Below are 13,068 nucleotides of genomic sequence, written 5' to 3' on the forward strand. Positions count from 1 at the left end.
AGGTGGAGGTAGCGGTCCTGCTGCTGGGTTGTTGCCTTCCTACGGCCTCCTCCACGTCTCCTGGTGTACTGGCCTGCCTCCTGGTAGCACCTCCAGGCTCTGGACACTACACTGACAGACACAGCAAACCTTCTTGCCACAGCTCACATTGATGTGCCATCCTGGATGAGCTGCACTACCTGAGCCACTTGTGTGGGTTGTAGAGTCCGTCTCATGCTACCACGAGTGTGAAAGTACCACCAACATTCAAAAGTGACCAAAACATCAGCCAGAAAGCATAGGTACTGAGAAGTGGTCTGTGGTCCCCACCTGCAGAACCACTCCTTTATTGAGTGTTTCTTACTAATCACCAAAGATTTCCTCCTGTTGTCTATTTCATTTGAACAACATCTGTGAAACTGATTGTCAATCAGTGTTGCTTCCTAAGTGGACAGTTTGATTTCACAGAAGTTTGATTTACTTGGAGTTATATTGTGTTGTTTAAGTGTTCCCTTTATTTTTATTTTTTTGAGCTGTATATATATATATACAGCTCAAAAAAATAAAGGGGACACTCAAATAACACATCCTAGATCTGAATGAATGAAATAGTTTCAAGGAAACCTTTTTCTGTACAAAGTTGAATGTGCTGATAACAAAATCATATATTGTTGTCAGCACATATATATATATAGGTTTATGTATATGTATATATATAGGTTTATGTATATGTTTTTTTCTGTATCTGTATTTATTCTTAATTATGGTGGGATTGCTCTTCCATATTCTGATGATCTGTGCTATCTCGTCAGATTATGCCACCGGGATATATGTATATATATCTAGATATATCATCTAGATATACATATGAAGGAAGTAATTTGTGTTTTACCCTATAGTAACGATATTACAGACAACAGCCATTTACAAATATTCTTACAAGCTCATTATGTAAACTTAAAACAAGAAGTGAAACAGTCACCTCCGTTATTCTTATCATCTGTACTATGTCCATCCTATTTTATGGTAAAGCACATACAATGTTACGTCACAGGTCGCCTACTTGTAAAACCTCTTATCGAGACGTCCTACCTGTGGAAGCTTCATTTCGTCTGTTTCATTTCTTCAGATTACGGTAAATCTTATTTAATTTATCTTATGTCTTATTGTCCTGAGGTTTTTGTATCACTACTTGTTTTACGTTTACATGACAATGGGCTTGTAAGCATATTTGTAAATGGCTTTAGTTTGACGTCTGTAATATAGTTATATATAATAATATTGTAAACCACAAATCTCCCATTGTTTAGCGCAGATCATCAAGAACAGCAAACGTCCGCTATGCGGGACTTTGTTTTGCCCTTTAGACCTCTCTATTTTATGCTGCTTTGCAATTCATGTGACAGCATTAACATGTATGACCTGGTATAAATTAGCTTTACCAAAATTGTCGTTATTCCACGACAGCACAGTTTTTTTTTCTCTCGGCATGATTAGGTACAACATCTTAAAATCAACGAAGAGTTGTTAGTTTAGTTTCACTTTCCCTTTATAAGTATAATTTCTAGCTCCCTTTTGGTTATCAGTTCAGGATTTTGGTATGTACAGATTTTTTTATTGTTGTATATTTAAAATATCTATTACATAAATTGTTGTGTGTTTTATTTAAGCATCAAAATGTATTTTTTATAGGACTATGAGTTAGGATGTACTTGACTTTGTTGAAATCAACTAAGAAAACAGTAATTGTAAAGAACTGTGAAGAACTACTTGTAAAGAACGGCTAATAAGCATCATAATTTATCTAAAAGTTGTAGGAATTGCTCCGTTTTGTTTGCGGAAGGATGGGTCAAGAACAAAGCAAATTGAAACAGGAAGGCTACGTGGAAACACAAAGAACGGAAAATTACATTATTGCCACAAAAGATGATGATACATTCTTTATAAAGAGGGTCCTTCTACCCGAGGTAAGAGTTTAACCTTTTTTTTTTTTTTTTTACACCATATCAATTAATCTGCATAACATGTAGCCTATTTTTGGATTTTGAATTTGTATAATTATAAAATTTTCTTAAGACTAACAATTGCTGCATGATTAAAACAAAATCGTTTTCCTTTGAAAAGGATCAGTGCAAAGGCTTATTCACTAAGGATAACCATTAATGTCTTATCACTATTAAGTCTAAACCAGAATTAATATTATTGCAGAAAAAGAGGTGTTGTAATATGTATCAAAAAATCTAAGACTGTGATGCAGGACATCCTGGATATAGTGTGTTATAATTTATCAAATGAACAAGACATAGGTTTAGAAAGACATTTCCATAAGTGTTGCTGTGATAGACCAGGATATGACTAAGTAGTGATAAGGACAGGGCTCCAAGTTCAGCTGATAAGTTTATTTTCCAAAAGAAAAACAGAATGTTAGTCAAAGGTGAACTTTTTTAGGCAGGCAGCTTGCAAATAGGCATAATAAAATACCAGCCCAGAATACTCCAGGAACATATCCTGAGGGACTTTAGCAGATTGATGTGGTAAAAACAATCACAATTTTGTATGTTCTAACATTATGCTGCAACACAGTATAGGACTTTAAAAGTATTTTACTAATGCCAATAATTCTATAAAATACCACAACCTAGATTTAGTACATTAGGTGAATAGGTGAGTGACACTTACTGTAGATTAATTGCACACAAAAGGTACTGCAACATATAGATTTTTAAAAACAAATGAATATAAAATATATATATTTATAATATTTAATAAATACAATAACTTTGTTATTTTGATATGTCATAAGTTTTAAAACGAATCCAGCTGAAGAAAAGGAAACTACAACCTGATTGGAAAATAACTGCAACTTGCTCTTGTTTTCTGGCCTTGATGGCTTTGTTTGTCCTACGTGTATCTAGTAGAAATCTTTTTTCACAAAACCAATCCAGATTATAAGAAAATAACACAAAACAGTTACAAAAAATGAAGATTCTTGGTGAATTCCCTCGTCGGTGCTCTCAATGAAGGTTTGTTCCTATATTTTACAAGTTTAGAGTCAATTAAGGGATTGAAATGTGAGAAGAGCATCATAAAATAAACTAGAAGAGGAAGTTTTATTTCTGAAAACCAAAGGTTCTGTGATTCAAGATGTGTATCGTTGGAGGGTTATGAAGATGTGTCTTATGAGTGCGCTGCCAGCTAGACTTAATTGTGCTCAGGGGTTTGATTTTTTATTCAGTCAGTCATTTTCTACCGCTTATTCCATAGTGGGTCACGGGGGAGCTGGTGCCTATCTCCAGCAGGCAATGGGCGAGAGGCGGGGTACACCCTGGACAGGTCGCCAGTCCATCGCAGGGCAACACACAATCAACCATGCACACACTCATTCATACACCTAAGGGCAATTTAGAGAGATCAATTAACCTAACAGGCATGTCTTTGGACTGTGGGAGGAAGCCAGAGTACCCAGTGAGAACCCACGCATGCACAGGGAGAACATGCAAACTCCATGCAGAAAGACCCCAGGCCGGGAATTGAACCCAGGACCTTCTTGCTGCAAGGCAACAGTGCTACCAACTGCGCCACCATGATTTTTTATTGTGATATGAAATGGTTTTAGAATCTGATAGGTTTGTTTAAATTCAATCAGTCATCATTCATCTGTCTTTTGCACTCTGCAGCATCAGCTAGGATTCATAAACAACATGCTGACATGATTGCTTCGGTCAGATGCTGCTTTTAAAGTTTTGACAAAGAACCTGGAATTAAAACAATAATAAAATAGATTATTATTTTTTATCTCTTTTAACCTCATTCCACCTGATAGCTTTGCATTTGAAGAGAACACAACTGTGACCTGACCTGAAAATTATTGCAAATTGCTCCTGTTTGCTGGAGTCAATGGCAGTGTTTACTCCTGCGTGCATTTAGTGGATATTCTTTTTTAATAGTCTTGTCTTCCCTCCACGGGTTTCTTGCTCCTCTGCTCCTCCTTATCTTAGAGATATTATCAAACCTTATTGTCCAAAAAGTGCACTTCGTTCCTAGACGTCTGATACCCTCTCAGCGTTCAAGGTCAAGCTTAAGATTTTTCTTTTTGAAAGAGATTTTAATTGATTTTTATTTTAAATGCAACACATTCTTATCAGTCGTTTTATTTTTTGTCTTAATTTTTGTCCTTTAAGTTTTGAATGTGGTATGGGTTTAGAGTCTTTTATGTAAAGCACTAAGATCTTCTTGTGCTGAAATGTGCTATTTACATAAAGTTTAATTTGATTTGATTTGGTTTGGTTTATAATACTATTATGAACATTTACACTGGTACCACACAGTACACATATGTTAAGCATATTGTATGGCCTAACCATGGATTAATGCTTTCAAATAACACTTTATTAGTAACACAAAAAGCGAGTTCTCTGTTCGAGTGAGGGAAGAAGTGGTTTAATTTACATATTCATGAACATCTATGCGCTAAGGACAAAGTGTAAGGCTATCTGTAAGTCATTTTAAGATATAAATTGTTTTAATAAATAAAATGTATTTTTGCTCATCAGATGACTCATATTCAATGGTTTTCATTCATCTTTGTCATGTTGTACTAATATAAATACCATTTTTAACAGCATTCTGCTACTGCAAACGCACTGACCTCAGAGATAGAAACCCTTCAGAATTTAGATCATCCCCATCTCGTGAAAATAAAAAACTATTTTAAAGGTATGTTTTGACACATATTCAGCGAGCACCAGGTATCAGACCTCATATACTTGATGTATATGAGGTCTGATACCTTGTTCACTCCTAATAAATAATAATGTGAACATTACTGTCTCCATCAGCATATAACATCAGTTACAAATTGAGGTTTCATTCTACCTGTAAGGCTATGGGTTGTTATATTTTTTTCTTTTTAGAAAAATAAAAATGGAGATCTTTATCAAATACAACATGCATTCTTGGATAAGCTGATTGATATATTGATAAATTAAATGTGTACTTGTAAGCGGGCTCTAAGACAAATATAAAACCTATGCTTTGTTGGGAACATCTCATACATTAAATGCAAAAAATAAAAACTATTCTAAAATACTACTTTTTTTTTCTTGAATGAAAGATGAGAGTCAGAAGATGTCCTATGTAGTGATGGAGAACTGCCATGGAGGGAACCTTGCTGATAAGATTAGAGAAATGCCATCAGAGACCCCACAAGAATCCAAGGTTGTTTTGAAAATATATTTAAAGACACATTTTAGTGAAATACTGCAAGTAATCCAATTTAAATTAAATCCTACTATTTGTTTTGTGAAATAATTTAATTTGCAGGTTCTGAGCTGGATTGCTGAGATCTGTATTGCCCTAAAAGCCATTCATGAAGTTGCTTTGCTTCACAAAGATCTTATGCCAAAGGTAATTAACAGATTAGAAAATGAAAATGTGCTGTTCTGTTTCTTAATGGTGTAAAGTTTATCCAACAGTGTTTTTCTCCAGTCTGTGTGAAGTTTATTTACACGTTTTTGTTCTTCTTTCTGTAGACTGTACTCTTTACAGAATTTGGACTAGTGTGCTTGGCTGGATTCGGAAACATACATGAAAAGTAATGTATCGTAGAAACCATGCAGCAGTGTCATTTATATGTATAATATTTGCAATTATAGTGGATTTAATGGACACCATGACTAATGTTTATTTTCATAGATTTTTCATGTTTTATTTATTTTATTTCTCAAACAGTTCAAAGAAACTGTCATCAGTGACATCAGAGGCAACAATAAATTATCTGGCACCTGAAATCTTTACAGAGGGCACCTATGACGCCAAAAGGTATATCTATTTACTGCTGCTTAAACATGAGATTTGCTAAAGCAAGGATTATAGACTTTAAGGGTCATGCACATTTGAAAAGATTATCTCTACACTTTTTATCTTCAAAAACATGCAGACTTCAAATTTTAAAATATAAACTACTGATGCAGTAATTCTGAAGAGACACGTCAAGATCAGGTGAAACAGAAAATAACATTACACTGACAAACAGTAGCAACTCAAACCATCTTTTTCTATAGAAATGAAACTAAATATAATATTGATAACATCTAACCACTTAGTGAAGGGAGAGATTCCAAAATTGAATAGGTCCCATGTTCAGTTGTAAAACGATCTGCTGAAATAAAGTTAAGACGATGTGACACAGATTAAATAACTATTTATTCTAACATACGACACACATGTGACACAGATTAAATAACTATTTATTCTAACATACGACACACATGTGACACAGATTAAATAACTATTTATTCTAACATACGACACACATGTGACACACAGATTAAATAACTATTTATTCTAACATACGACACACATGTGACACACATATTAAATAACTATTTATTCTAACATACGACACACATGTGACACACAGATTAAATAACTATTTATTCTAACATACGACACACATGTGACACACAGATTAAATAACTATTTATTCTAACATACGACACACATGTGACACACATATTAAATAACTATTTATTCTAACATACGACACACATGTGACACACATATTAAATAACCATTTATTCTAACATACGACACACATGTGACACACATATTAAATAACTATTTATTCTAACATACGACACACATGTGACACACAGATTAAATAACCATTTATTCTAACATGTCACCCTGAACAACTGTAATTCACTTTTTTATGCATTACCCATTATGTGTTTTGGCACTAAATTTAACCACAGAAATTCAAAACTATACACCGTTTTATAAATATCATATTTTTATTGAGAGTTTGACAGTCAATTTAATGTCACACAGTTCATGTTAAATGTTTAGGTTTTCTAATTGGGACAACAGTAAATATTAGAACTGCAGTATTCCCCACATTTTAGATTTTTTTTGTCTTATGTTCTGTTCTGTTTTTGATGACGTATGGCTTTTATATTCCTGCACATTAAGTTTTATTGGTAAAACCATATTTTGAACTGATTTGTGTACTAACTTGATAAATGTACTTTTTAGTGACATTTGGTCGGTTGGATGCATCCTCTATGAGCTTTGTACAAAACAGCGAGCGGTGAGTTGCACAAGAAGGGAATAAAACTTTAAAACTCACTGTTCAATTTCCATCCAAACATTCCCTGAAGGTATTATTTGTCAATATTCATTTGACTTCTACAAAGGTAAGGCTACATTTAAAGTGTCAATCATCTGTATTATGAGTCTTTTGCTTTGAAAAACCAAATTCACATTTTAAACAAGGTTGAGGAAAATGACAATTTGATATGATTGTCAAACATTAAATGATCTTTGCAATGTGCCATAGCATAGCGACCCTCATGTAGCCTGTGAGGCAGATTCTGTGCATTGCTGTTCTATGCCCTGAGGCAGATACATTTATTTTATCATCCTTCTTTTCCTTTGCGTTCATGAACTAACTTTTATGTAGCAACACTGCATTTTACCACATTGAAAGTGTTGTTGTTGCCTGTCTTGTAAATTTAAATGCAGTTTTTGAGTGTGGTTAACCATAAGTGAGATTGGGTGTATTCTAAAGTTTAAGTATTAAACGTTTGTCTTGAGAAATTAAAATTGTACAAACACAAGAGAGCTTGTTCAGAAATGTATCTTTAGCCTAAATGCTGTTATCTATGTTTTTATTTAAGGGTGATGGGTTTTTTTTTTTTTACAAAGAGAAAACAATGTAAAATGGTAATAGTGGTTTGACTGTAAAAAAAAATATCATGATATCAAAGCAAAATCTACTCAGAATACTATTTTTAAATATGGTCTGCATTTTTTAGCAAGCAAAGTAGTGCTTAATTTGTTTTGTCAAAATTTTTTGTTCTTATTTCTGTTGCTTTTCAGTTCTCTGAAGAGACACCAATCAAGCTCATGCCTAAGATCATCTGTGCTGAATACGCACAACTCCCAAGTGAGTTTTCCTTGGAGCTTTGCGATCTGTTGGCTGATCTTCTGAAGAAAGATCCCAGAGATAGACCCACAGCCAGTGAGATTCTGGCACGTCCTATCATCATCACATGTCTCACGGCAAAGGTATGACATGATTGTTATTACTGCATTGAAATAACAATCCCTTTTTTTCAGCCAGCATTTAGACTTCATGATTTTTCAAGGTATTACTTTACAAGAAACTTGCCTCATTTCCATCTTAGCCTAATTCGAAGCATGACATCAAGAAATTATGATTTTTTAATAAAACACACAGGAGGCCTACCTTTAGACACGGTCCAGAAACATTTAGCAATAATGCTAAAGTTATGTGCAGATTAAGTATTTAATATTTACAGAAACTTTATTTGGACATGCTTTTAGCAAGAATGCGGTCACTAATTAAGGTTTTTATGTTTTGATTCGGATCATAGCATAGCAATCAATTTTAAACCAAATCTGTAGAAATTTATTGACAGTCATGTAAAAACAGAACAAGATATTTGGTTAAAGATTCAGTTCTTTATTTAGGGATGTTCACATATTGATGAGTAATCTCACTTCTTTGTGTTTGCAAGAGAAATGTTAGAGATTTTATCGTACCTAAATAAATAAAAACAACTTAGTACCTCATAAAATAAAGGATATCAAAAATGTAGATTCTAACTGAGAAAAAAATTGGGACACATCGAGTCTTATCCCCTTTAGCTGAAAGAACTCAAGACACTTCTTGTAACCATCTAACAGTATCTGACATCAGTCTTAGGAAAGTTTGCCCAATGCGTCACTTTCATCTGGGAGATGTTAGAGGCACTTATTGCATATAGAGCCTGTTTAACGAACAGCATCTCAGAGGGATAAAGATCTGGGCTTGACTAGGCCCAGATCTTCCTTTTCTTACTTCTCAGTCATGGATTTACAGCTTGTTATATCCTGGCTCATTGTGGACACAACATAATTAACAAAACCCAAAAGATTGTTCAGAAAGAATGCATGTCAATTTATAAAGGTATGATAGCAAAGCTATAATAAATGTAACAATACTGCAATAATCAAAGTTCAAAATACAATCAAAACTACCAAATAGCAGAAACGAAATCCAGTGGATTAAACCACAAGAATGAAGTCTTTTCCCATATAGAGTCTTCTGGCTAGTGATGTGTCCAGCATGTCGAGGCTTCGAAGCGTGTATCGAGTAATACAGGCAGATTTTTTGTGAAGCGAGTATCAAGACTTGTGTTGGTGACGCATTTTAGTGACATTCGAGGCATCGCGAGTCGGCCATAACACGACTGAACTGGGTCACCTGTTTGTGTGTGATTCGAAATATAAGGGACAGCAAAACGCTGTGGATGTCCTCTCTGATGCATGATATTATTAACGATGGATCCTATGATGGTGGCCTGGTCAGGTCCTGCTGCAGCAAAGAGTCCACAAGCCATGACCTGATCTGTCTAATGAGCATTAATCCTGTGTCCTGACCTTCATCTTTGTTGTCTCTGGCAATCTTTAGTATGAATTTCGTGTTTTTCTTATACAGCAAAGATTTCTTTCATGCACACCTCCCACGAAAGTAAAGTTTGTGCATCACTCCAGTTAATTGTGCTTTCACATCAGCAGTAGCAAGAGCCTGCTACAGCTCCCGTAATGGCTTTTTAGGGTTTTTGGAAACTTCCTTCAGCATCTCTCGATTGACTTTCAGGTTGAACTTGTCATTGGCATATTACATTTGTTTTAAATGTGCTCCACTTTTAGGATGTTTCTATGCGTAGACTTGCTGACATCAAATTCTTCTGAGACTTCATTAAATCCCTTACCTCATAAAGACTCACAAACTGCTACAATCTTCTTTCTGAAAGTGTAGGAACCTCATAGATCTCACCATGATGTTCACTCGCACTTCAAAAGTCAGGGGCATTCCAAGCTAAATCTGTGAGATATAAACAAAATGTTTATATCAAAATGTTCAATGATAATGTTCTCTTCATCTGCGCCTGATTACATTTTTATGTTGTGTTGAAATTGATATTCAATATCCAGACGTCTAAATATGTTTTAAAAAAGATAGGCTTTAATAGGGTGTCCTAATTTATTCACATGACTATAGGTATTTTTGTTTTTAGAAATTAGTCATTTAGTGATATTTCATAGTTTTTTTCTTTGTTTTGTTATATTTTTTTTCTAGGAACTTTCTGGGAACATTTTTTTATTCCAATATATTGGAAGTTATTTGTCTTTTGTATTATATGAGGTAAGAAATACCAAAACGAGAGTTATGTGTCCCATATGTGAATATCTAGTAATGCAGGCGAATAACAACATTTTTTTCAAAGTGGAAAAATTAATCAAGCTATCATCTTTTTTGTATTACCCACTCAGAAAAACACAAGAATAAAGTTGTTGTTTGAGTGGACCCTTTATTTTTTTTGGAAAAGTTCAAACAAAATTTTTTACATAAGGCAGAATTTATTTGTTTTTGTCATTTATGTGTGGTTGGCTGTTGGATGTTTTATTTACTACTTGTTTTGACAGTACACTGCTATGTGGACCGAACAAATACAGTAGGGTTGCTAGAAGCTGACATCGTTTTTTTCCTACCACTGTAAAACTGTACAAAATGTTAAATAAATTGCTCTGATTGTATTTTGATTAGAATTTTGATTAAAATTTGTTAAATGTTTTTGCTAAAAATATATTAATTGTTTTTATTAGTGTCAAACAACAGTGGAAGAACTTCAGATCAAGCTGGAGAAGCTGAGAACTCTGGCTGATGGTCTTGAGCGTGTTCATGAGGGGACCACCATCGGCAGTCTGACAGGAGGTGTGGTTGGAGCAGTGGGAGGAATTACTTCCATAGTGGGGCTTATTCTGGCACCATTCACTTTAGGAGCCTCACTTATTGTCACTGGAGTTGGTGTAGGGGTGGGTGCTGTTGGTGGAGTCACTGCTGGTGCCTCAAACATCACAAATATGATCAACCAGTCTTCTGATCGTAAAGCTGTCCGCAGCATAATTAAAGACTTTAAACAGAAAATTTGTGCAGTTGTCTCCTGGCTTTTGGAGATTAGCTATAGTTTGCAAACCATCAGAAGCAGTTGTGCACAAGCATGTGATGCTGATGGCAACTTCACAGAGGACAATCTAAGAAGGATTGGCTTTCGGGCAGGAAGAGGCCTTAGTGGCATTACTGAGCTAATTCGACTGGTTAGAGTGTTGAACATTGGCAAGATTGCTGCACAGACGTCAAGGGCAGTGCGTGTAGCAGAGGCTGCAACAGGTGTACTGTCTGGTTTGTTTGTGGCAGTGGATATCTTCTTCATTGCAATGGATGCTAAAGAGATTCACCATATTAGAAAAGGGAGGGAAGTAGAGAGGACAGGTACAGCTTCTCCCCAGTCAGAGGATGAAAATGATAAACCTGCACCTACCTCAGATATGACTATGCTACTTAACGGCTCATTGATGCAAAAATCTAACCTTGCTGAAAACAATCAGGCATCGAACCAGTCTGCCCCAAAGAAAGCTGATATCAGATCAAAAGTCATGAAATTTGTGAAATCAGTCAGGGAGGCAGCAGAAAACTTGGAAAAGGTCTTAGGTGAGTTAAAAACTGCCGTCCAATCCATCCCTTCATTTCAAGAAAGCAATGAGGTGGAAAGGCAGAATATGGAATGGATGTAAACAGTTAGAAGCAGTCTCTTATTCCCTAATGGCAATTTAGTTATACAACAAAACATTTGATTGGAATTTATGCAATTTATCATTCTCTGGCCTGCCCTTAGCATTTGTTTCACTCCTGTGTGGCGACACAGGAGTGAAACATATAGCGATAAAACATATATAGCGATATAACACTTATTCTTCTCTATAATGTTGATCTTTACAATACATATATTGTCAATAGTTACCCTTTTCAAGACAGAATAATTACACTTCATATATTTTCTTTCAATGCTTTTTTTCAGATTTATTAAAGCACTGAATCTCTAAAGTTAACCTGGTCAAACAAGACAAGTGCTTTTTACTTGTACATAAATGCATATGAAAACGGTCAGGATGACTATAATATTCCCTTTCTACAACATCGAACCTTGAGTTTACCCTTTTATTCATGAATATCTTGTTGCTTTGTTGTTTTCCACAAATATTTGCTGAATTTAACCTACTGTGATCACTGCAATAAACTGATTTGAAAAACCATGTCAATATTTTCATTTTTCTTTTTGATAAGCTGTAATTAAAGACTTACAGGAAGGAAATGGTAAGGAGCTAAAGTTTTACATTGGTCCTCTTTTAATGCTGTCTAGCCTTTAGGGAGCCTGGTGTAGCAGGGTATTGTGGCAAAACTGTCACCACACAGCAAGAAGGTTTCTGTTAAATCTTACATTTGCACTTGTCTTAAATTTTGTGAAATTAGATTTTCATCATCCAGATGACTTGTGTGCAGACTACACATAGCATAGCATTTCAGAAAAAACATAATTCAAGCTGTAGGTGAATGACTTGAGCAACCAAGTGGGATCAACAACTGACTCCATCACAATGTCAACAAACGGTGTACAGTCATCATCAAAAGAGAGAACATTTTCCGTAAATTTTAGAGTTCGAGCTTAACTACTGTATGTTTGCCACTAAGTAAAGAAATAAAACACAAAATGTAAGAACCTTTAATATCAGTTTTAACACTAATTGCCCATTAGCTCCATTGATCTTAAGAACAATAAATGTCATAAAAATATAATTTCTGCTGCATCTTTATTTTAAACCAAGAACAATAAACAGACCCTGTGAAAGTTGTATTCCTTAAAAAAGCTCAGCCTGCTTGAGTTCAACAGCTTATAGCACCACCATGTGGCCAGGAGGAGATATTTCAGTTGTATGACAGCTGTGAGCTCTCTGCTACACTATGAAACTTCTTGGATCTTCATGGATTTGAATTATTCTGATGAACATTGTTCCTCCTGAAGTCTGATCTTCTCAGCTTCATTGATTTACATCCTAACAGCTGGATAATAAAGATTTTTATTGAGGCTCCAGATGAACTCTGGCTGCTTCTTGTCATTTTGCTTCTGATCAAAATACTTTAACTAAAATGTTTCGACAACTGATTTCATATACACAGAG

General features: G+C 34.9%; 1 protein-coding gene across 1 annotated transcript; it reads left to right on the plus strand.

The window, feature by feature from the left end:
* Positions 1 to 1,053: 1,053 nt before the first annotated feature.
* LOC124880868 (peripheral plasma membrane protein CASK-like) lies at positions 1,054 to 12,144 on the plus strand. The gene is made up of 10 exons (XM_047386259.1): positions 1,054 to 1,114; positions 1,791 to 1,946; positions 4,602 to 4,695; positions 5,093 to 5,196; positions 5,302 to 5,385; positions 5,511 to 5,572; positions 5,710 to 5,799; positions 7,015 to 7,069; positions 7,861 to 8,049; positions 10,657 to 12,144. Exons 2-10 carry the CDS (start codon positions 1,824 to 1,826, stop codon positions 11,623 to 11,625), a joined length of 1,770 nt encoding a protein of 589 aa, XP_047242215.1. The 5' UTR covers positions 1,054 to 1,114; positions 1,791 to 1,823; the 3' UTR covers positions 11,626 to 12,144.
* The last annotated feature ends 924 nt before the right edge of the window (positions 12,145 to 13,068 follow it).

Source organism: Girardinichthys multiradiatus, chromosome 14, assembly GCF_021462225.1.
Source record: "Girardinichthys multiradiatus isolate DD_20200921_A chromosome 14, DD_fGirMul_XY1, whole genome shotgun sequence".
Taxonomy (NCBI): domain Eukaryota; kingdom Metazoa; phylum Chordata; class Actinopteri; order Cyprinodontiformes; family Goodeidae; genus Girardinichthys; species Girardinichthys multiradiatus.